This window comes from Amblyraja radiata, chromosome 18, assembly GCF_010909765.2.
Source record: "Amblyraja radiata isolate CabotCenter1 chromosome 18, sAmbRad1.1.pri, whole genome shotgun sequence".
Lineage (NCBI taxonomy): Eukaryota > Metazoa > Chordata > Chondrichthyes > Rajiformes > Rajidae > Amblyraja > Amblyraja radiata.
This window is the reverse complement of record NC_045973.1, coordinates 42922311-42948374: the sequence shown is the minus strand read 5'-3', so window position 1 is coordinate 42948374 and position 26064 is coordinate 42922311. Positions and strand designations below refer to the sequence as shown.

General features: G+C 43.7%; 1 protein-coding gene across 1 annotated transcript in view; it reads left to right on the top strand.

Annotated features, from left to right (window-relative positions):
- atg7 (autophagy related 7) overlaps nt 1–26064 on the top strand; it is a 192780-nt gene that overhangs the window by 25196 nt on the left and 141520 nt on the right. Inside the window, exons 5-11 of the mRNA XM_033037248.1 lie at nt 766–882; nt 2774–2920; nt 4329–4417; nt 5093–5214; nt 6329–6419; nt 10600–10744; nt 12947–13105. Of these exons, the coding sequence (XP_032893139.1) occupies nt 766–882; nt 2774–2920; nt 4329–4417; nt 5093–5214; nt 6329–6419; nt 10600–10744; nt 12947–13105 (870 nt within the window). The remainder of the gene's footprint in view (nt 1–765; nt 883–2773; nt 2921–4328; nt 4418–5092; nt 5215–6328; nt 6420–10599; nt 10745–12946; nt 13106–26064) is intronic.

Below are 26064 nucleotides of genomic sequence, written 5' to 3'. Positions count from 1 at the left end.
ATTTAATTCACCACCATGGTCAAACTCCACAACTGTGTGCTGTGTAAGGTTTGCCTGATGTGGTTTGGAAATATATTCTTCCTTTGTTTTGTATGGGGGGGGGGCTGCTTTTAAAAATGAAGGCCACATTGCAAGGAGGACTTAGGAGCTGTGCCATGCAACAGTTGAAGTCTGAGGTATGATTCCTGATCTATCCTGCTTACAACAGGGTGGCACAGCGGTAGAGTTGCTGTCTCACAATGCCAGAGACCCGGGTTCAATCCTGACTACGGGCACTATCTGTATGGAGTTTGGACGTTCTACCCATGACCTGTGTGAGTTTTCTCTGGGTGCTCCTGTTTCCTCCCACACTCCAAAGACGTACAGGTTTGTAGGTTAATTGGCTTTGTATAGTTGTAAATTGTCCCTAGTATGTGTAGGGTAGTGTTAGCATGCAGGAATCGCTGGTCGGCATGGACTTGGTGGGCTGTTTCCGAGCTGTATCTCAAAACTAAACTAAACAGGAGCTTTGAAACTGGTGTCAACATCCTTTCATGTGATGGCAAATAAAATTCTGCTTGTTTTGTGTGTGTATATAATAGGAACCTTTGGTGAAAGCAGGTTTCTTTCAGATTGCCGCAGTTGAATACCTTGTCTCTTTCGTTATGTTCCATTGAATATTAGAAAGTATTCAGTCCAATGACTGATCAAATATGTCCTCGGTAAAAATCGTTTGTATTTTTCTAATGAAAACTAATTCTATTTCATTCAAACTATATTTTGCAGGATTTAAAGAAGTACCATTTCTACTACTGGTTTGCATTTCCTGCTTTGTGCTTCCCAGAACCGATAGTCATGGTGCAGCCACCAGTCAGCCTAGCAGACAAGTTCTCTACAAGTCAGGTATTAGCAAATGGATCATTTCCTCCAGGACTTTTGTAAAATTCCCAGGGACGAAAATGAATCTTTCTTTGAACTTGCATAATGCAATTCCTCTTGTTACTTTTACTCCTTCGTCTGCATGGACAAGGTGGACCCAAACGTCTGATTCCATCCTGGCCATCATATAACTCTATGACTATGACTCTAGCTTTATTATCTTCATCCATGAGCTTTAATATTTTAAGAATTGACTGTGATTTTTCCCAAACATCTCCATGTATCCCGTTCACCATATAAAAGTACTGAGATCCATTTTTTAGGTGGAAAATGGTGTACATCACAATTACCTGCAATGAAATCAATTTAACTATTGAGAAAATCCATTGATTCCTTATAATGTACGATTTTGTAACATGGCCATCTATTATTGTGACATTTGTAGTATAGCGACCTATTTTGTTACTTTGCAGCATAGCGACCTATTTTTGTGACAAACTTGGATCTTGAGATACAAAGCCACATATCCCAGTGATATAAAGGGATTTTGGGGTGGAGGGTTGATTCAATTTGCAGAGGAAATAATGTAACTGATTGTAATATTGGAATTGCATTGATAACATGTAGTGTTAGTGACTCACCTCATGACTGTCAAAAATCCATCTCTGTCTAGTTTATTATGTGTACTTGGTCATCAAACTGGTTATCTAAATGTTCTTACCATTAATAGGTGTTAATAATAAAACTGACTAACATTCACTTTGTAACGTTTACCATGCTATCAAATGCCAATTTTTTCAAAAGGTCCAATTTCTCTGAATTTCAAATACTTACCTCCTTTTCAAATTGTTTTAGTATCCACCTCACTATGCACATGTGAATAATCCGGCTCAAAAAAACTCCAATTTGCTCTATAGTTAGAATCCTTTCCTTAGTTCCCTAATTGTCCCCCTAGTTGTCCACCAGTGAAATTAATAGTCTCAACTTTGTGGTTGGCAGTTCACTTTGCTAACAATTGCCAACAGAATTTTCATGCACCATTGACCCAGGACCTGCTCTACATCAGATTGGAAAAAAATATTCACTGCCTCAGAGATGATATGAAGCAAGCAAGGGTGCTTTGACATCTGTGTTTATGTCACATTTAATTTGGAGCAGAAGAGTGGGGCTAAACTTCTTGCTGGTACTTCTGTGCCATTATTAATCTAAGATCTAAGTTAAACTTTCACAATTGCTCTTATTAAGGTCTCTTATTTTGCGTGCATGTTCTCCCTACTTGGCCAATCCCATTCTTTTTCCAGTCATCATCTCTTCTCTCTCTCTTTCCTCCTTTCTCTAGTTTTTTCCAAACCATTATTTCCTCTCCAATCCTGGGAAGCTAGGGCCAAGTGTGCTCCAACCTGCATCCTGATACCATCAGCTTATTCTGCACGTACTTGATGCTGAATCAGGACCTACGTCATTTTTAGGTACAAAATGCTGGAGTAACTCAGCGGGGCAGGCAGCATCTCTAGAGGAAAGTAATAGGTGACGTTTCGGGTCAGAACTCTTCTTCAGACCTGAAACGTCATTTATTCCTTTTCTCCAGAGAAGCTGCCTGACACGCTGAGTTACTCCAGCATTTAGTGTCTATCTTCGGTATAAACCGGCATCCGCAGTTCCCTCCTACACCTACATGATTACTGTCTGTCACATATACTTGCTCAATGAGATGTTTGATTGAGCAACATTTCTGTTTCAATTCCTCCATTCAGAGGTTTACATATTGAAGTGCGTTTTTGTTATTGTGCCAAATTGACTCTTATAATACAGCATGGTAGTGCTGAATTTATTTTTTTGGAACCCGTATCATTTTATAGGTTCTATATGTTCAAAGTTTGTGTTGTTTGCTGATATCTTTCTGTTCCTTAATTAGATCCAGACTCTCCAAGAAGCCTATGATGAACTTTGCCAAAAGGAGGAGACTAAAGCGGTCCCTTATTTTCTGGCCAAATACACAGAAGATTCTGTTTCATTGACAACTTTGAGAAACTGGAATGAATTTTGCAAAGGTCAGACCAAGGTACAAATTTACATCAAAGGATTAGGTGTGTAATTAAAATAAATGGTTTGGTGAGTCAGTGATAGTGGTTCTGAATTATTTCAGCTGAGCACTTTGGACTGTTTATTAACAGCTCATACTTCTACTGCTGGTTTGTTCATGCTGTGGATACCCATTGTAACTATGCAGATGGCATCCATTTATAGTTTGGTGAAAATGCCTTCTGCCTTGCTACAAGTGTTGCTCATCAACAATGCAATCACTTGATACTAAGAAGATCTTCTCCTATAAGGAAAATCAACTTGCTCTACTGGAAATAAAGTAATATTCATTTTCTGCATTGTTTGGTCAAAGTGCTGTACGTTAGGTTGTTAGATTCAGGATGTATGAAGAAAAATATGTCATAGTTTGAAGTTGTGTAGTATTATAGACTATGATGTTCTGCATATGTTCTGTTAGTTTTGTTTTAAATTCTTAACTAGAGCTCTGTCCTCTGAAAATTAATGGCTGTTATCATTTTGTTCTGCAAGCAACAAAATTGGTTGTAAGTAGGAAAATATACCAAAACATCCCACTTATTTGCAATTGAAATTTTATATTTTCAAAGATTTCAAAATATTTTATCAGATTTATTAAGGCAGAAAGGGAGTACAGTCTAAATGATGTGTGTGGGAAGGAACTGCAGATGCTGTTTTAACCCAAAGATAGACACAAAAAGCTAGAATAACTCAGCGGGTCAGAGCATCTCTGGAGAAAAGGAATAGGTGACGTTTTGAGCCGAGACCCTTCTTAAGACTGAGAGTCAGGGTAAAGGGAAACGAGAGATATAAACAGTGATATGGAGATATAGGACAAATAAATTAAAGATATGCAAAAAAGTAACGATGTAACTGGCTGTTGTTAGCTGTGTGCTAGGTGAAAACGGGTTACAGACAATGAGACTGAGCAAGACCACTTTGTAGCTGGTATAGTCATACCAGCTACAAAGTGGGTGGAAGGAATGGAGAGAGAGGGAACGCAAGGATCACTTGGAGTTAGAGAAATCAAAATTCATACCACTGGGTTGTAAGCTGCCCAAGCAAAATATGAGATGCGGTTCTTCCAATTTGCATTTGGCCTCACTCTGACAATGGACAGAAAGGTCAGTGTGGGAATGGGAAGGGGAATAAATGTGTTTGGCAACCGGGAGATCAGGTAGGTACTGGTGGACTGAGTGATGGTGTTCAGCCAGTGTACGTTTGGTCTCGCTGATGTGAATTATTTTCTAAATAAGGTCTATCTATCTGTACCTGGGCTCAATCTAAGGATTGGTAACTTTTTACGTTTTTTTTTTTACTGTGGTGGTTTAATATACTTTGATAGTTTTGCTATTTTGCAGTTGCTTATTATTTGTCACCAACTCTCTGTTACAGACAGTTTTCTTTTGCAGGTCACAGTTTGTGTCTATGATCCTTGTACCTTAACCCAGTATCCAGGATGGCCCCTGCGAAACCTTCTGGTCCTTATAGCCTATAATTGGTAAGTATTTCAAGGTTTATATTCCGTGTTAATATTTTGGAACAAATCTTTATTTTTCAGGAAATATATTGTAGCATTTGACGTGTTATGGGCGGTGTGGGCAAGTTGGGCCGAAGGGCCTGTTTTCACACTGTTTGACTCTAAAAGGAAAGAGAGAATATTGCTGTGTAATGGAGACTATAATATTATTGTCTGATGATGTATCATCATAATTGTTGACGGGCACGGTGCCTTACAATGCTATGTACGATAGTGATCGTATCTTCTACTGATGTGTAGATGGCCGTTGGCCCGCTAGGAGCTCATCTGCCCTTTGACAGATGCTGGGGGTCCACAGCCTCCTCCTCACCTGGCAAGCTAGGTGAGGGAGACAGTTTAGTCGCCGACTATCCGACCATGGAGCAGTTAGCACGGGATTACATGGTACTCGTGGCGGTGAGGACTCCCCCCGACCTGACGTGGATTGTAAAATAGTTATATAGCATAACTGCAATGTCAGATTTGATCTTCTGATATTTCCCGTGACATACACCTTCCGTGAATGAATTAAATAAAGGTCTATTTTTTCAATATTGTATTTTATTGGTTGTTATGTTTCTCAGATAAGCAGTGTCAGTTGTCTCTTTCATTTTGGAAAGTATTCCATGATTTAATTAATTTTCCCTGTGACGATAGGGGCAGCTTTCTGGACTCGCTTGAGGTTCTCTGCTTTCGAGATCGGACTCTGCAAGGGGTCAGAGACACCAGGCACAGCATCTTCTTTGAAATAAAACTTCCCCAAATAGCATCGGACGCAGGTAATTGCTGATCAGTATGGCTGAACAACTTGGAAAAAATGTTCTACAGGATATTTTATGACAAGAAATTTCTGGTTCTTGTTATATTATGATCAACGTCTGTGGAGTTTTCAGTACGTTTATAGTTAATTGATACCCATATTACTTGTAGAAATGGATCTGCCAAAAAATTGCATAATGCCTTGTGTTTGTGTGCTGTATGAATCAGTCTTAGAAATGTATTGGGAAATTACTTCATAAATCTCAAAGTGTGCAATTAGTTTCTTGTATTCTCTGTACTATGCACAGGTGTTTAAAGTTGGCATCCAATGTTACAACAAGTGCCTGGATTTTGGCACCCATGATTTTTCAGAATATTATGCAGAAGCAGGCATCATAGTGCCTATAAGTCTAGTGCCCCCAAGTCTATTTCAGCATGATATCTCCACTCGGGTAACCCGCCTACCCCACTATCTATTTTTTTTCCCCCTTTTCCTAATGCACTACTGATCCCTGACCAACACTCCTTCTCCTACTTCCTAACCAACCATTGTCCCAATACATTTACACATCGATTCAAAGCTGTATCTTATTCTCACCACCCATAGGCTTTAGTTTTGTCCACAAACCCTTGACTTAACAGATTTATGAGCTCCAATGGCAAAGTTTGCAAAGGGAAACTAGGAAAGAAAAATGTAGGATGGCACGGTGGCGCAGCGATAGAGTTGCTGCCTTACAGCGTCAGACACCCGGGTTCAATCCTGTGACCATGTGGGCTTTCTCCAGGTGCTCCAGTTTCCTCTCACACTTCAAAAATACCTGCAGGTTTGTAGGTTAATTGACTTTGGTAAGTTATTAAATTGTTTCTAGTGTGTAGGATGGTGCTATTGTACCAGGTGATCCCTGATCAGGCATGGACTCGATGGGCCAAAGGGCCTGTTTCAGCACTGTATCTCTAAAGTCGAAAGTAAAAGGCCTTTTTTAAGTTCTGATCAGGAGCACAGCAACATGGGCCTCATGTGCAACTGAACTTGCCAGAAGTGAACTGTGAACATAACATTTACTTCACCATTACACCTTTGCATGTGGTATTGTGAGTAAGCTGCAATCCTGATGTTTGAAAATGAATTTGCAGGTTGTCCAAAGTGTGTTGGTTGGGAAAAAAACCAGAAAGGAGGCCTGGGTCCGAGGATAGTCAATCTCAGTGAATGTATGGATCCGAAGAGGTAAGCTAGAAGCCGGAGCCATTGCCTCACCAGAGCCCCAGGCTCAGCACCAGGCCCACAGACTCCAACACCACGGTGTCTGACTCTCCTGGGTCCTACTGTTCCCTGCTTCCTACAGGGAGCCTCAGTGGGCGTTCCACTGGGTCTTCCCCTTCCCCCTCTGTTAACCAGATGGCCCCAGATTCCCCCCACCCGTGCACCCATGATTCTCATGCCCTCCTCCTCTTTGAACCCCCACCATCTCCCCCCCCCCCCACCAGACCCCTCCTCTGTCCACTCACCAGACCCCCTCTGGCACCAACTCTCACCCTTGTCGTGTCTTCACCACCGCCCCTGACCCCCCTTTGCCATAAGGAACGGTCTGTCCTCAACAGAGGCCTCACCTTTGTTTCCCTCCGCCCCCACCTCAACGAGTTCCGGGTCCGTAGAGCTTTTCTTCCGTCGCTTCTGCCTCTGTGCTTTTTTATATTTCCTTACCATCCAGTGATGTCCATTTCTCCCGTCTCCCCCTCCTCTTGGATTGCCCTGGACGGCCTTCTACCCTCTTTGGACCTTTTTATTTCCAAATGCCGATGTGTCTTCAACTTCTCAACTTTTCCACTCTCCTTATCTACTCTGACCTCACCATCTGTGAACGTACGGCCCTGCGCTCACTCTGCGGCAGCCCCGACATTGTCATCAAACCCACCCACAACGGACGTACCGACGTAGTCTGGTGCGCTGACCTCTACCTGAGGCCAGGTGACAACTCTCAGACACCTCCTCCTACTTATCCTTGGACCATGATCCCACAGATGAGCACCAGGCCTTAATCTCACACGCCATTTCTAATTTCATCACTTCATGCTGTTTGCCCCCCAAAGCCTCCAACCTTATTGTTACCCAGCCCCGCACAGCCTGGTTTTATCTTCTCCCCAAAACCCAGAAACAAAACTGCCCTGGCAGACCATTGTTTCTGCCCGCTCCTGTCCAACTGAATTATTTTCCACGTACCTCGACTCCATCCAATCCCCCCCTTGGTCCAATCCCTCCCTTGGTCCAATCCCTCCCCTGGTCCAACCCCCCCCAATGGTCCAATCCCCCCCTTGGTCCAATCCCCCCCCCCCCTTGGTCCAATCCCCCCCCCCCCTTGGTCCAATCCCCCCCCCCTTGGTCCAATCCCCCCCCCCTTGGTCCAATCCCCCCCCCCCCCTTGGTCCAATCCCCCCCCCCCTTGGTCCAATCCCCCCCTTGGTCCAATCCCCCCCTTGGTCCAATCCCCCCCCCTTGGTCCAATCCCCCCCCCCTTGGTCCAATCCCCCCCCTTGGTCCAATCCCCGCCCCCCTTGGTCCAATCCCCCCCTTGGTCCAATCCCCCCCCCCTTGGTCCAATCCCCCCCCCCCTTGGTCCAATCCCCCCCCCCCCCTTGGTCCAATCCCCCCCCTTGGTCCAATCCCCCCCCTTGGTCCAATCCCCCCCCTTGGTCCAATCCCCCCCCTTGGTCCAATCCCCCCCCTTGGTCCAATCCCCCCCCTTGGTCCAAAATCCCCCCCTTGGTCCAATCCCCCCCCCTTGGTCCAATCCCCCCCCTTGGTCCAATCCCCCCCCCTTGGTCCAATCCCCCCCTTGGTCCAATCCCCCCCTTGGTCCAATCCCGCCCTTGGTCCAATCCCCCCCCTTGGTCCAATCCCCCCCCTTGGTCCAATCCCGCCCTTGGTCCAATCCCCCCCTTGGTCCAATCCCTCCCTTGGTCCAATCCCGCCCTTGGTCCAATCCCTCCCTTGGTCCAATCCCGCCCTTGGTCCAAGACACCTCACACTCCCTTTCTCTCATGAATGACAATTCTATTGTCTATTGTTTTCCATGCCCCCACTCCCTCATCTTTACTATGGATGTTCAATCACTCTACTCCATCCCCCACCAGGAAGGTCTTAAGGCCCTGTTTCTTCCTTGACTGCAGAACCAGCCAATTTCCCACTGCCAACGCTCTCCTCTGCCTAGCAGAGCTGGTCCTTACTCTTAACAATTCCTTTGACTCCTCCCACTTTCTCAAAATCCAAGGCATAGTAGCTAAGGGGACTCATAAGGGCCCCGGCTATGCCTACCTCTTTGTAGCATATGTCAAGCAATCCCTGTTCCAGATATACACTGGCCCTCTCCCCAAACTCTACCTCCGCTACATTGACGACTACATTGGTGCCACCTCCTGCACCCATGCAGAACTCACGGACTTCATTAACTTTGTTACTAATTTCCATCCTGCACTCATATTCACTTTGACCATCTCCGACATTTTCCTACCGCTTCTTGATCTCGCCGTCTCCGTCATAGGAGATAAACTATCGGACGACATCTACTATAAACCTACTGACTCCCACAGCAATCTAGACTACACTTCTTTCATCCTGCCTCTTACAAAGACTCTATCCCCTACTCCCATTTCCTCTGTCTATCCCGTATCTGTGCCAGGATGACGTGTTCTATATCAGGACATCAGAGATGTCCTCATTCTTTAGGGAATGGGGGTTCCATTCTTCCATCATAGATGAGGCCCTCACTAGGGTCTCCTCGATATCCCGCAGCTCCGCTCTTGCTCCCCCCTTCCCCGTCGCAACAGGGACAGAGTCCCCCTACTCCTCACCTTTCACCCCATCAGCCATCGCTTACAGCACTTAATCCTCCGACATTTTCGCCACCTCTGACGGGATCCCACCACTAGTCACATCTCCACCCCTTTCCTCTTTCCGCAGAAACCGTTCCACCCGAAACTCCCTGGTCAACTTGTCCCTTCTCACCCAAACCACCCCCTCCCCAGGTACTTTCCCCTGCAGCCGCAGGAGATGTAACACCTGTCCCTACACCTCCTCCCTTGACTCTGTCCAAAGACCCTGAGAGTCTTTTCAGGTGAGGCAAAGGTTCACCTGCACCTCACCTACTGTATCCGCTGTTCCAGGTGTGGACTCCTATATATCGGCAAGACCAAGCGCAGGTTCGACGATCGTTTCGCTGAACACCTCCACTTCGTCTGCCTTAACCTACCTGACCTCCCGGTTGCTAAACACTTCAATGTCCCCTCCCATTCCCACACTGACCTTTCTGTCCTCGGCCTCCTCCATTGTCAGAGCAAATTAGAGGAACAGCACCTCATATTCTGCTTGGGCAGCTTACACCTTAGTGGTATGAATATTGACGTCTCTAACTTCAAGTAACCCTTGCTTTCCCCCTCTCTCCATCCCCCCTTCTTTCCAGTTGTTCGACCAGTCTGAATGTCACCGATTACATTATCTCTTTTTGCTTTGTCACCTTTTCCTCGCTAACAATGTTCTATTCTACATTTTCCTTGAAACATGTCTTTTGATGTTTCATTTTCACACATCATGCTTCCTTATCTCTGTCTCCCTCTCTCTCTTGACTCAGATTGAAGAAGGGTCTCGACCCGAAACGTCACCCATTCACTTTATCCTACTGTCTGTGCCGCTGAGTTACTGCAATATTTTGTGTCTATCTTCAGTGTAAACTGTCATTTGCAGTTCCTTCCTGCACCTTTTTTAGCCAATCTAGTTCCTGATGTTCACTTGTTCATCCTGATATGCATGCATACATCATTTGTACTGATTGTTCTATTCATCAATATTTTGCAATGTAAGATCAAGGAAAGCCATTCATTTTTCATCTGGGCACACTGAATTCACCAATTTCAAATGATAAACCTTTACTGTTTGTAATAGAACTGGATTATTCTTGTGTAACATAATCAATATGAAACATTATCTCAATATTTCTCTCTTCTCAGATAATGCCATGCTGCTGGGTAGTTCCAGCATTCTCATTTACATTTGATATTTTCAGCAACTGCTGTATTTGGCTTCCCTTTGTGATGTTTAAGCAATATTTATTTCTCCTTCACCCTCATTCATCATCTTCTATTTACACCCCTCTCTCTGACAGATCAGATATGATTATGAGAGAGTGGTGAATGCTTGTTAGAAATCATTGCTGTGAATCATTGCCTAGTTTCTTTCCTTTGACATTGAGTTCTCCAGCAATTTTGCACCCATTACAGATTTCTAGCTATTGACAATTTTTTTTAAAACTTGTAAAGTGGAAATAATGCTATTTAATTGAAATGGACAGTTCTAAATAATGTAGGTTGCAGTGTTCCAGAGATTTCAGCAGATACATTTATCTCTTGTGCTGAAGGCTGGCCGATTCATCTGTTGATCTCAATCTAAAATTAATGCGTTGGCGCCTGGTACCAACCCTTGATCTGGATCATGTGGTAGCAACGCGGTGTTTGCTACTAGGAGCTGGGACACTTGGCTGCAATGTAGCACGCACTCTCATGGTAAGGAATCGTTTAACTATCACAGAAATGTACAGCATGGTTATGGGCCCTTGCAGCCTACTCCATTCATGCCTACCATGGTCATGCCTATTTATCTGCAACAAGCCCTTATTATCCCTCCACACTTTACCCATCCAAGTACCATGTCTTTCAAGCACCTCATATTTCGCTTGGGCAGTTTGCACCCCAGCGGTATGAACATTGATTTCTCCAATTTCAGGTAGTCCTTGCTTTCTCCCTCCTTCCCCTCCCCTTCCCAACTCTCCCATAACCGACTGTCTCCGCTTCTTCCTTTCTTCTTCCACCCCCCACCTCCACATCAGTCTGAAGAAGGGTCTCGACCCGAAACGTCACCCATTCCTTCGCTCCATAGATGCTGCCTCACCCGCTGAGTTTCTCCAACATTTTTGTCTACCTTTGATTTTTCCAGCATCTGCAGTTCTTTCTTCAACATGCCTTTTAAACAAATGGCTTTGAAACATTCTAATAGTATTTGCCTACGTAACTATCCCTTTCTTTGTGTGGGAGGATTTATTATATCAGATATCTGTTACAATTACAAGTTGAAATTGTAAAGGCCCTGTCCCACTTTCCCGAGCTACTCACGAACTCTCCCGAGTTTTCCCCTTGTTTCGAACTCGAGGAATGACGGTAGCGAGCTCGTAGGAGGCCGTAGATGTTTCGTAGCGGCTCATAATGCCAGCCGTAGGAACTCTGGGCATCAGGTAAGTCGGGACGTTTTTTCAACATGTTCAAAAACGTCCACGAGTTTAAAAAAAATAGCCCCGAGTGCCTACGAATGGCTATTACCGTAATTCTCCGAGTTCGAATCAAGGGGAAAACTCGGGAGAGTCCGTGAGTAACTCGGGAAAGTGGGACAGGGCTATAAGGAAAGACCATTTTGCTCAAATCGCGATTTCTGTAGATGAACTGCTTTATGTCGAAAACAGGTGGTGGAACCTGGATCAATACAGGTATTCAAAGTGAGTTCGATAAACAATTGATAGATTAAGGATTAGAGGGGTATGGAGAATTGTGGGAGAAGAGGAGTTGAGGCCAGTGTAGATCAACTATGGTTATAATAAATAGCAGGGCAGGCTTGAAGCCTACTCCTGCTCATATTTTCTTGTGTTTTGTACTGCAATCTATCATGGATAATTATGATATAAAGTTTGACTACAGGTGGGTAGCATAGGTCAATGGGGTAGTAGTAAAAGGACTGGTATTATTGAAACTCTTGGAATGAAAATGTGTTAAAGTACCTGGTTGTGCTGAAGGATGTATTAACCTGGTGTGAACTGTTACATATTCCTTTTCTGTCGCAATAGATGTTGCCAAGATACTTATAGTTTAAGAACAGCATAATATTGATACTTTTTTAAAAATAAAGATATTTTCTACTTTAAATTTGCTCAAATTTGCTTTGAATATTGCTTAACAAATTGAACTGAACTGAATATTAGTTTTTACAGGCTGCGGGGTTATGCATGAAGAATTTCCTTTAATAATTAAAATCTTCAGATCCATACATTTGGAAATGGGTCATTAAGTTCATTTGATCTATGCTGATTCTTTTAACGAGATTGGCAGTTAATTCCACTTTATTGCTCTTTCCCTGTGACCTTGTAAAATTCTTTAAATTCGTTCCCTTGACATGCATCCAATTCCATTTTGAAACTTGCCATTTATAATGCTCTAACTGTGTTTTAATCAGAACAAGTCAATTCTGATTGTGCTTGCTTGATTGTAAAAATTGAAGTGAGATGGAATGTGCGACACAAAATAAAGCTAGAATTTAATAAAAACTGCCGTTGCTGGAAATTTGAAATAAAAAACAGAAAATTCTGAAAACATTCAACAGGTCAGGCAGCATCTTTGGAAAGAAAAACTGAGTTTAACAGTGACGATTCCTCAACATGAAATGTTCTCTCGGCATCTCTTTACACTGATGTAACCCTTGGTGTTTCAGGCATTTTCTACTTTTCTTTAATGATAGAATAAAACTGTTTGGTTCAATTAGTCTGCACTAAGTTGCATAGCAAAGCCACTGCTTTGTAAGCACATATGTTTAAATTCTGCCCGAGTGACTTATTCTGCTCGCAAGATAACAAAATCATGTGCATATAAACAAAGACTGGATCTAAAATGTATACAGATTAGATTAAATTGCTCATAAATTGTTGTGTCCTTCCATGGTTTCAGAGTTGGGGAGTAAGGCAGATCACCTTTGTGGACAATGCAAACGTGTCCTACTCCAACCCAGTGCGCCAGTCCTTGTATGAGTTTGAAGATTGTCTCGATGGTGGGAAACCCAAAGCACTAGCTGCAGTGGATAAACTGCGGAAGATCTTCCCAGGAGTGGTGAGCACGGCCTTTTAACGTTGTTTTCTGATAAATGTGGTTATGAATTATGACCCATTGCTGCTCACGGATTTATTATTGGTTTCTTTGTCATTTTGAATGGCAGCATTCAGTTTTATGGTGTTGCACAAACTCTCTTACATTCTTGTGTAGGAATGAAATGCAGATGCTGGTTAAAATCGAAGATAGACACAAAATGCTGGAGTAACTCAGCGGGACAGGCAGCATCTCTGGAGAGAAGGAATGGGTGACATTTTGGGTTGAGATCTGAAGAAGATCTCCCGAGATGCCGCTTGTCCCGCTGATTTATTCCAGCATTTTATGGTGGACAAAAATGCTGGAGAAACTCAGCGGGTGAGGCAGCATCTATGGAACGAAGGAATGGGTGACGCCAATAGATGAGGTTGGAGGAGGTGCAGGTGAACCTCTACCTTAGCTGGAAAGACTGCTTAGGTCGATAAGGGGGGCCCCCATTCCCTAAAGAATGAGGACATCTCCGATGCGCTGGTTTGGAACACCTCAGCATTTTATGTCTTTCTTACATTCTTGCCGATCATTGGTGTTAATCAAGCAGTACACACATGGAAGTGTACATGGCAGCTTCAAAGTTAAACGTATTATAGGAAAGTATATATGATGGTTCAATGGTTGTTTATTGTCACATGTTCCGAGGCACAGTGAGTTTTTTTACGTACAGTTCAGTAAAATATCACGATACATGAGCACAATTTTAGATTAATACAAAGTGTTTAGAAATAGACAACTGAAAGAATATACAAGAGTTGCCAGGTTTTGGCACCATTTTCAAAGTTCAAGTTGCTTTAGACCTCAGAGACACAATGCGGAAACAGGCCCTTCCAACCGAGTCCGCTCCGATCACCAATCATCTCGTACAATAGGATGGTACTACACAATAGGGACAGTTTTACACTCTTTTACCAAAGCCAGTTAATCTACAAGTCTGTATGTTTTAGAGTGTGGGAGGAAACTGGAGCATCTAGAGAAAACCCACGCACACAGGGAGAATGTACAAACTCCGTACAGGCGGCAGATGTAGTCTGGATCGGACCCGGGTCTCCGGCGCTGTAAAGCAGCAATTTTACCACTGCACTGCCTTTAAGTGCAGCTGGCCACAAAAGGCCCATTCTCCTGGTGGCGTTGCAAGGTTGTCGGCATCGCACTCTGGTACAGAAACTGCTCTGCTCTTCACTGCCTGAATCTGCAGAAAGTGGAGCCAGTCTGATCACTTCCTTCCGTCCACTACATCTTCATGGTGAGTTGCAACGGGAAGCCTAGAACCTTTATTGAGGATGCCTACCCCCTGATCATTCCCTTTTCTTTCTACTATCTTCATAAGAACATACAGGAGCTTGAAAGTCCAGTCACTCAGAGAACAGCTTCTTCCCCACTGCTGTCTGATTCTTGAACTAACCATAGAAACATAGAAAAATAGGTACAGGAGTAGGCCAATGCCTCTTCAACGCCCTCTTGAAAACATCCAGTGAATTGGCCTCCACTGCCTTCTGTGGCAGAGAATTCCACAGATTCACAACTCTCTGGGTGAAAAAGTTTTTCCTCATCTCAGTCCTAAATGGCCTACCCCTTATTCTTAATCCCAACATCGGGAACTTTTTACCTGCATCTACCCTGTCCAATCCCTTAAGAATTTTATATCTTTCTATAAGATGCCCTCTCATCCTTCTAGATTCCATTGAATACAAATCCAGTCGACCCATTTTTTCATCATATGTCAGTCCTGCCATCCCGGGAAGTAACCTGGTGAACCTACGCTGCACTCCCTCAATAGCAATAATGTCCTTCCTCAAATTAGGAGACCAAAATTGCACACAATATTCCAGGTATGGTCTCACCAGAGCCCTGCACAACTGCAGTAGGACCTCCTTGCTCCTACACTCAAATCCTCTCACAATGAAGGCCAACATGCCATTAGCTTTCTTCACTGCCTGCTGTACATGCGTGTTTACTTTCAGTGACTAATGTACAAGCACACCCAGGTCTTGTTGCACCTCCCCTTTTCCTAATCTGACACCAGATAATAATCTGCCTTCCTGTTCTTGTCACCAAAGTGGATAACCTCACATTTGTCCACACTATACTGCATCTGCCATGCATCTGCCCACTCATCCAACCTATCCAAGTCACCCTGCAGCCTCATAGCATCCTCATTGCAGCTCACACTGCCACCCAGCTTTGTGTGATCCGCAGACTTGGAGATGTCACATTTAATCCCCTCCTCTAAATTGTCAATATATATTGTAAATAACTGGGATCCCAGCACCGAGCCTTGCGGCACCCCACTAGTCACTGCCTGCCATTCTGAAAAGGACCTGTTAATTCCTACTCTTTGTTTCCTGTCTGCCAGCCAGTTCTCTATCCTGGTCAATACCCTACCCCCAATATCATGTGCTCTAATTTTGCTCTTGTGTGGGACCTTGTCAAAGGCTTTTTGAAAGTCCAGATACATCACATCCACTGTCTCTCCCTTATCCATTCTATTTGTCACATCCTCAAAATTTTTTGGAAGATTAGTCAAGCATGATTTTCCCTTCATAAATCCATGCTGACTTTGACCGATCCTGTCACTGCTTTCCAAATACGCTGCTATAACATCTTTAATAATCGACTCCAGCATCTTCCCCACTACCGATGTACTGGGTAACAGATCTATAATTCCCTGTTTTCTTTCTCCATCCTTTCTTAAAGGATTGGCTACTTGCACAATTACCTCTTTCACACCCCCTTCAGTTTGAAACGGTGCAAAAAAAAAAACTTCAGCTTCAAATTCCCGGGCATCAACATCTCAGATGACCTGTCCCAGCATATAGATGTAATTGCAAAGAAGGCAAGCCAGCAAGTCTACTTTCTTGGAAGTATAGAGATTTGGCATATCACCAAATACTCTTAACGAACTTCTGCAGATGTATTGTAGAAAGTATCCTGACTGGTTGCATCAGGACCTGGTATGGCAGTTCCAATGCACAGGAATGTAGGAGGTTGCAGAGAGTGGTGGACTCAGCCCTGTACATCGATGGCACAGCCCTCCTCTACATCCATGAGGCATTGTCTCAAGAAGACGGCATCTCTCATCAAGCATCGACATCGTCTGGGGCATGTCCTCGTCTCGCTGCTAACATCAGGTAGGCGGTACATGAAGTTCCATGCCAACAGTTTGATAACAGCTACATTTCTACAACCAGCGGGTTCTTAAACCAACCCATTCAAGCTTAATATTAGCTGAACAATGAAACACCACAGACCCCTTCTTGCACTCCTATGGACATTTTTCAAATCGTGTTTTGCACCTACCAGTTTTCTTGCAGACTTTATTATTTTTACTGTCTTGTTGTATAGTTTGTTTTTGTGTGTTTATCCGAGTTGATGTGCCTGTGATGCTGCTGCAAGCAAGATTTTAAACTTTTCTTGTACCTCATCCTGGTTGTGTGTGTATATAACAGTAAACAATGAACTCGCATTTGATCACACTACAATCCTTCCAGCACTCTGCTGTTTTATACTTCTTGTTGTATTTATCATTTCTGCATGTATACTATTCACTCTGAGCTCCATATAAACTAGGATTCTCACTGCACCCAGGTGGAAATGACAATAAGCTAATCTGAATAAATTTGTTTCAACTCGTAAAATTGATAACATTCCTCAAGTTTTGAGAAAATACAAAAGTTATTATTTAACAAACAGAACTATTTGCACATAGTCCTTGAGACAGCATTTATGGAGTCAGAGGCTATCTGGCTTAATATAAGTATTGAAATGCCCTTGTACAGTTTATACTCGTATGAAAAGTTCATATTTGTATTGTACAAATTGTAAGATCTTACTGAGCTCAAAGATTTGGTCAATAATTTGGTATTGTCGATTTTATGTTTAACGTCTTGCATCAAACAAGAGTGCTTGCCATATTGCTTCTCCATTTCTCTTTGGCCAATTATATATTGATTTCAGCTTAATTAGTTGAAACCGATCTACTGGTTTTGAATCTGCTTTTTGATTAGTTGCTGTGGGATACACTTTGAATTCTTTAATCATAGAAACATCTTCAATTAAATCACACCCTAAATCACCACAGCACAGAGTCTGCCTTGTTGAAGGTACACAATGACCTACTGCTCACCGTTGACTCCGGCGACTGTGCAATCCTGCTCCTTCTTGACCTCAGCGCAGCATTTGACACTGTCGACCACACCATCCTAATTGACCGTCTCCGGTACGGGGTTGGTATTGATGGCACTGCCCTGAGCTGGTTCATCTCCTACCTCAAAGGTAGGAGTTCCTCGACTAACATAGGCAACTCTTTCTCCTCCCCAGCTAATCTCTGCTGTGGGGTTCCACAAGGTTCCATCCTTGGCCCCATTCTCTTCTCCCTGTATATGCTCCCCTTAGGCCAAGTCATTGAAAGGCACGGCATTTCCTTCCATTGCTATGCAGACGATACCCAACTCTATCTCCCCCTGAAGCCCAAAAACCAATCAAATCTGCTTAACCTTACCCGCTGCCTCGAGGATATAAAGTGTTGGATGGCCCAGAACTTCCGCCAACTAAATGAGAGTAAGTCTGAGGTCATCCTTCTCGACCCCTCGGACTCAATCAAGATGATAGCAGGCAGCCTTGGAAGCCTTACCCCACTACTCAAACCTCACGTCAAAAACCTTGGAGTGATATTTGACTCAGCACTGAAATTTGACAAACAAGTCAATGCCGTGGTAAAAGCTAGCTTCTTTCAGCTTCGGACGATAGCTAAAATAAAACAATTCCTCCAGTTTGATGACCTGGAAAAGATCATCCACACATTCATCTCCTCCCGCCTAGATTACTGCAACTCCCTTTACACTGGCATCAGCCAATCTTCCCTGTCCCGCCTGCAACTGGTCCAAAATGCCGCAGCGAGACTCCTGACGGGCACCCGAAAAAGGGACCACATCACCCCGATCCTGGCCTCTCTCCACTGGCTCCCTGTGCGGTTCTGTATAAACTTCAAGATGCTCCTCTATGTCTACAAAGCCCTCAATGGGCTTGCCCCCACCTACATTAAAAGACTTCGCACCCACCTCCAGGTCCCTCAGATCGGCCGACTTGGGGCTGCTGAACATCCCGCGGTCTAGGCATAAGCTCAGGGGTGACCGCGTCTTTGCAGTTGCAGCTCCTAGACTGTGGAACAGCATCCCCCTTCCCATCAGAACTGCCCCCTCCATCGACTCCTTTAAGTCAAGACTAAAAACGTATCTATACTCCCAAGCCTTTCTTGACGTCCTCTGAGCGAGGGCTACATGTATATATGTATGTAGTTTTGTTTGTTTATACTATTCTTATAACAAATGTAAAGCACTTTGGCCAACGAGAGTTGTTTTTTAAAATGTGCTATATAAATAAATGTGACTTGACTTGACTATTCTGCATTCGTGGGAATACACATCCAGTCAGTGCAATTGTTGTTCATAGTTTACTTTCTTTTAGCACTGGTGGCTTGCTGGTAAATCAATGTAAATCTCGTATTCTAGTGCAAAGAATGAAGTGCAGTGCATCACATATGCATCCATCTAGAGCTTTGTCCAGCTGTAGAATGACTGGCTCCTTAATTCCAGTCAATGTATGATGAAGGCCAAAGGGGTCAATGTATGATGATTACCATTAGGGGGCGCTGTTCTGCAGCTGTCTGTTTTTCCACTTTTTTTTATTTTTAGTACGTTAAAAGGGGGTCTAATCTTTTTAGTTGGGGAGGGGGGAAGGGGGAAACTGCTTTTCAAGTCCCTACCTGGTCGGAGAGGCGGCTTTCCTCCGGGCAGCCCCTTCGACCCGTCCTCGCAGCCTACCAGCGGGTCCTGGAGCGACGTTTCCTGAGGGGACCGCCCAGAACCTCGGCTTTGGCGGAGGTACAGCGCTGGAGCGCTATCGAGGAGTGTGCGATGCCTTGCCTAGGTCGCCGCGCTGGAACTCCGGTATGCTGGGATCTGCAGATTGAACATCGCGGAGCTGCGGGGCTGTGGAGCGGCCAGCCGCGCGCGGGGGAGCTGACTTTAACATCGGGAGCCTGGGATCTCTCGCTGAGATCGCCAGTGGTGGAGCTCCGTCCAGCGTGGCCTGTTGGCTTTGGAAGCCGCGGTCTCCGGTTAGGAAGCGGCCGTTCCAGGCATCCCAAGCCGCTGAGAGGATTCTCCCAATGCCGGAGCTCCATCACCCGGCGAGAGGGCCTGAAACATCGGGCCTCCGTAGCGGCGACTGTGGAGGCCTCAATAGGCCCGACCATGGGTGGACAAGGGGATGGGGACTGGACTTTGTGCCTTCCCCCACAGTGGGAACCATTGTGGGGGGATGTTTTTATGTTTTAATGTTAAATTCCTTCTTCAATGTTATGCTGTATTTTTATTAGTGTGCTGCAAGGACACCTGAATTTCCCCTGAAAAGGGGATTATTAAAGTATTACATTATTATTATTATTATTATTAAAGTCCCATCAGTCTTTTTAATTGTGAGTTACATAAATCACATTTCGGTGTTTTTCATGTTTGACCTTGGAGAAAATGCCACATTTTCTGATCATGTACAGAGGCTGATAACTAAAATATAATCACTCCATGTTATTATATATGTGGGCATTAGGGACTTGCTTTTCAGTACACATGGTGCATTACTTCGAGACATTGAGGTTCAATTCATAAATTATGAAAAGACATGAACAAATGCAGTGGTATGGCAGTTGTGTTCCAACACGTTTAATTCAGAAGACTGAATTACTGTTCTGGAGATTCAAGTTCAACTTCCACTATGGCAGCATTTAAATTCTTAATTGAAGAATTTAAATTCTTCAATTAAAAACTAATGTCAATAATGCTGACTGAAAATTTGAGCATATTCCATCTGGTGGACCTAATATTCCTCACTCAGTCTGGCATTATGTGCAACTACAAACTTACAGCAATGTAGCCGAATGTTACTCATCGTGGCATACAACATGGAAAGAACCTCTCTGTCGACATTAATCCCATTGTTTTAAATTCTCCCTTGTGTATTCATTAACTACCCATATATTCTCCTCACATATATATATAGGAATAGTTTATAGTGACCTATTTAACGTACCAACTTGCATGTCTTTGGGACAGGAAAAGAAACAGGAGCAACCAAGGTTCAAGGTCTTTTATTGTCACGTGTACCAATTAAGGTACAGTGCTATTCGATTTACCTTACAGCCATACTTAAAGGCAACAAGACACACGACTACATAAAAGTTAACATAAACATCCACCACAGTCGATTCCCCACATTCCTCACTGTGATGGAAGGCAATAAAGTCCAATCTTCTTCCCTCTTTATTCTTCCGTGGCCGAGGCAGTCGAACCATCCGCAGTCGGGTCGATCAAAGCTCCCGACTGCGGTGGTCGAAGCAGCCGGTGGTCGAAGCAACTGCGCCGGGACGATCGAAACCACAGGAAAAATGTTCATACTCGCATAGACAGTACGCAAGGTCAAAATTGAATCTGGTTGACTAGTGCTGTGATGCAGCAGGTTTATTAGCTGCACCACTGTGCCTCATTTTAAATGGCTTGGCTAGTCTGTCATTTCAAAGTAATTAGGAATGGGTAATAAATGCAAACCTTGCCAAGTGTGCCCTCATAGTTTTTATATTCATCCCTCCCTACTTTTTTTTTAAACCCCTTTACGAATTATGAGAAGCAAGAAAATTGTGAAATATTCTGATCTGTCGAGTTCAAAGTGATGTCGCACCAGGGAAACTTTGCCTGCCAGAGTTGGGCCCATTCAGTTCATCTACCAATGTTTCTTTATAAAGAGCGTGTTTTACATATAGTTCCCAGAACCTTCCCAGGTAGTCAGGGGAGTGAAGAAGATGTTTGGCACACTTGCCTTCGACAGTCAGGGCATTGAGTACCAGACTTGGGATGTCGTGTTGCAACTCTACAAGATGTTAGTGAGACCACACTTGGAGTGTCAAGAGTGTCAAATATTCATTCTTAATGATATTCTTTAAATATTTGCAAGAATGCCATGGGTAACATCACCCCTCCCCAAGTGGTTCTATTTTTTTTAATGACAACTCATCTAAGGAATGAGATTTAACATTTGTTTTGTAAGATGGTGCCTCCCTGGTTATTGCAGAGGGGCAGCTACACTTGCTGTTTACTTCACTGGAGTGTCGATGTAGATTTTAACTCATTATCTGTCTCAGATGATTCCTGCCTGACGTTGGATATATGGATTTTTTTTCTTGGAAAGAGAAAGGAGACTTGGAAATAGAATGGAAATGGACGGATCAGTATTTTTGCATCAGGTGCCCCTCAATAACTTATTGATAGCTCAGCAGAGCGGGAACCATTTGAAGCACTATGGGTGCTGTCTGTTTGGAGTTTGTACATTCTCCCCGTGACCTGCGTGAGTTTTTTCCGAGATCTTCGGTTTCCTTCCCCACTCCAAAGACGTACATGTAGGTAAATTGGCTTGGTAAATGTAAAAATTGTCCCTAGTGTGTATAGGATAGTGTTAATGTGTGGGGATCGCTGGTTGAGCGGACTCGGTAGGCCGAAAGGCCTGTTTTCACGCTGTATCTCTAAACTAAACTAATATACTGAAAAGCTGAGGTTTGTTAAATGGAATGGGAGAGATCTTTTGTTGAGTTATGAGCAGGGTTGAATAATTTCATTGAAGGGCATTGTTTATCAATGCCAGGGGTGTTTTCCTGACAACAGAGGTTGGGTGGGAGGTTCGTACATAGTCCATAAAATTGTGGATGGTCAGCAGCAGGATGGACGGGTAGAATGTATTTTCCATGGCAGAAGTGACTAGTGAAAGAATCAGGAAGATGCTGGGGATCTTTTGTTGAAACTCACCACACGAAAAAGTGCAGGAGCACATGTAGTTGATAGATGAGTACTGAAGAGCTAGAACTGTATCGATACTGATTGCGAGCTGGGAAGCATGACCTGCAAAAATAAAAGCTCTTTCTAGTCGCAAAATAACGTCAGGCTTGAGGAGGTGCGGCAACCTTCTGTAATGAAAATTGCAATACTTCAAAGCCCAATTTTGTGTTGTTTATATACTTAGTGACCTTCATAAAGGGAATTGGACAGGCATTAAAAAAATATATATACAGAGGGACATGAGAAAACAAGAGGAATCACTACACAGCTCTTCATAGATAATCAGGGCAGGTAAAAGGGCTGAATGAATAACCTCCTGATTTAAAATCCCATAAAACATGATGAGCAGCTTTCCCATAATCTAATACACACTTCTGCAATGTTATTTACTGAACCAATCATTCCTGTATGTAGAGGTTCTATGCAATTGGTTAACAATAAAATTGTAGCATCAAGGTCTACTCAATGTTGAAATTTACTGCTTCCAATGTGAAGAGATAAATATTCACGGCAATACATCAACTGGAGCCGATATTCTCCGACTGGGAAATCAGAGAAATGTTAAATTGGATTATTGAACTGTTGGGGTTGATGTATTACACTTTCTTTAAAATTTTCATTGTCTACTAGCTTTACCATCCATTTGCGTCTGCGAGCCACTCATATAGTTGGCGATGAGAAGACAGCTTCTCCTCAGCGATAATTCAAGCAACAAACGCAATAAAATCTCTTGTAATGTATTTTGCTTTGACCTTCACGACTTCATCTGAATGCATCCCACCCAAAAAAGTCTCAAGGACACGAAAAGCATTCTTTTAAAAATAGATTACCGAAAAATTTGAAGGGTGAATCATTGTAAATTACTTGACTTCCAAAAAAGGTTCTCGAGCCGAATCTATAATCTCAAATGAGCAATTGAAACATAACATTTTATTGGCTAGTTAAGGGCATTACATTTCGACGTTTCAACAAAAAAGTCTGCAGAAGGGTCCTGACCCAAAATGTCACATCCACTTTCTCCAGGGGTGCTGTCTGACCCGCTGATAGACCTACACTTTGTGTCTATCTTTTTGAACAGAAACTCATCATGAGCCAACGCTATTCTAATTATTTTAATGTTTTTTTATTCAACCTCCAACTCCACCCATTGAGGCTTGTAGCTGGTGAATGATGACAAACCTTTACAACAATCAAAACAAGCAGGACTTGGAATAGTAAATTAGCAGGAGGTGTTGGGCAATGGCTTTTAGATTTTTTATTATAATGTCCAGTCTCAATAACATTGTGAAGTTCTACAGTCATTTGGACTGGGAATGCTATCCATGACTGAGTAATATTGCTTATTATCTACCACCAATGTTGTGGCAACCAGTAGGTTCCACATTCCCCACACTCCGCTGCTTAATGCGGACAAACTCCCCCCACCCACCCTGAGCCTGGTAAGGTGTCCGATCCCGACCTCATCCGGACTTCAGCGGCGATCGGCAGGTCAAATTTGCAAAATGGGTATTTTGCTGCTTAAGATAATGGGATCATCCATAAATGGCAAACAAAAGACAGTGTGCTGGGGTAACTCAGCGGGTCTGGCAGCCCCTGTGGATAACATGGACGCGTAATGTTTCAGGTAGGGAACCCACTTAAGTCTGAAGAAGGGACTTGATCCGAAGCATCACCTATCCATGTTCTCCAGAGCTGCTGCTTGACCCACTGAGTTACTCCAGCACTTTGTGTCCTTTTGTGTAAACTTGCCCGTGCAGCCCCTTGTATCCACAATCCATATATGCCAAGTTTGAATACAACCTTCAAATGGCATCAATGACCTGTCGATGACTTAACTTTATGAGGGGAAGAGGGAAGGCATACTTTTTTTATGAAAGGCCTCCTTTGGTCCTCAGTACAGTTCTGACCCACGTTTGACCCATATCCCTCTGAACCTTTCCTGTCCATGTTCCTGTCCAAATGTCTTTTAAATGTTGTTACAGTATTTGCCACGACTCCCTCCTCTGGCAGCTCGTTCTATATACCCACCACCCTCTGTGAGAAAGTTGCCCCTTAGGTTCCTATTAAATCTTTCTCCTCTCACCTTAAACCTATGTCCTCTGATTCTTGATTCTCCTACTTTGGGTAAAGAGTCTATGCATTCATCCTATTTTTCTTCCTCATGCTTTTACACACCTCTATAAGATCACCCCAATCTCTCCCTGTAGCCCAGGCCCTCTTGTGCTGGCAACATCTTCATAAATCTCTGCACTCTTTCCAGCTCAACAGCCTACCTCTTATTGTAAGTAGGGTGACCAAAACTGAACACAATAATCCAAATGTGACCTGAGCAATGTCTTGTACAACTGTGACCATAATATCCCAACTTCTATACTCAATACCATGACTGAAAGCCTTCTTGACCATCCTATCCACCTCTGACGCCACTCTCAAGGAACTATGTTCCTACACTCCTAGATCCCCCTGCTCTACAACACTCCCCAGAGCTCTGCCAGTCACTGAAGATCCTGTCCTCGTTCAACAGCTCTCACTTATCTGCATTAAACTCCATTAATCATTCCTCAGCCCACTTGCCCAATGAATATAATATTGCTGTAAAATTGATAACTATCTACGATAGCATCCACTTTAGTGTCATCAGCAAACTTATGCCCCTGTCCCACTTAGGAAACCTGAACGGAAACCTCTAGAGACTTTGCGCCCCACCCAAGGTTTGCGGATAAGATAGCGATAGTGGAATGTTATGTGCCAAATCATTTTGATGACGACTTGAATCTGATTGTGCTTCCTTGGCATTAGATTATCCTTCACAGTGTTTGAGCGCATGAGGCTATGAGATTCTGTCAAAAAGTTGAGGCAGTTACTACAGCACGTGTCACCGCCACTGTATTTTGGAGCTACGGCATGCCAGTGACGGAAGGGGTGTATAATGAGGAGCGAGTCAGCTGAGTGAACAAAATGCTCAATCTGATCAACTATCTCAGGACTGTGTTGAATATGTGAGCATTGAAGTGACTGCAGCTATTTGAGCAAGTAATGGATGTTCCCAGCCGGGGTTTAGTGTGACAGTGATGGTGGTTAGGAGTGCAGCCACCATTACACGGTACTCAGCCTCAACGCTGCTCTCGTACTCTCAATGTTTTATCTTTCTGGTTAAGCTTCTGTTCCCTGTTGGTCCAGGTCTATTGTGATTATACTCTGATTTAAGCTTAGCAACAAAATGGAGCAGGATTAATCTTTCGATTGCTCATTTGCTTACATTCGAATTAAAGCTCTGCATTGAAGAATTTGTCATTTCTAGGTTATTTAACATTCTGAGACTGCTAAATTAAGGAAGGTTTAACATCTATTTATCTATTATAATATAAAACTCTGATCTTGGATGTGGATGTATTTATTTGTGTGTGGATGTACGTGTTCGTATGTGATTCACATCTCCTCGAAAACCCGACGCGCTAACGGTGACATTTTTACATATTCCAGTATGTCAACATATTCACGATCTCAAAAATCGCCTCACCTGAAAATTTGATTCCTCTCTCTCTGTCTCTGTCTCTCTCTCTCTCTCTCTCTCTCTCTTTCTCTCTCCCTCCCCCTCCCCCTCCCGGGCTCTCTTCACTTTTCGCAGCCCGTTCGCTCGCCCGGATGCCCTCATCCTCTTTCCCCCACCCTCCACTGCTCCGCCCCCGCCTCTTATTTCCCCTCCCCCGTGTGTGTGGGGTGGTTAGTGTGTGTGTGACGCCGCAGGCCCCCACCCCCGCAACAGAGCGTTGAGACGGGACCCAACAGGTCCCCCTTGGTGTAATTATATTTATAAATGTTTGAACGGAGACGCAAAACACTGCAGATGCTGGAATCTGGAGCTGCAACTAAACCACTGGAGGAAACCAGTAGCATCTGTAGAAGGAAAGGGGCTGTCAATGTTTTGGGGCAAGATCAGGGCACATGTTTGCCATGCCTGACATGGTATAATTCTTTACACTGTAGGTAAACAAGTCAGACACTACCCACTTTGCTTCACTGAAATCTTAATGATGCTGTTGAAATGTC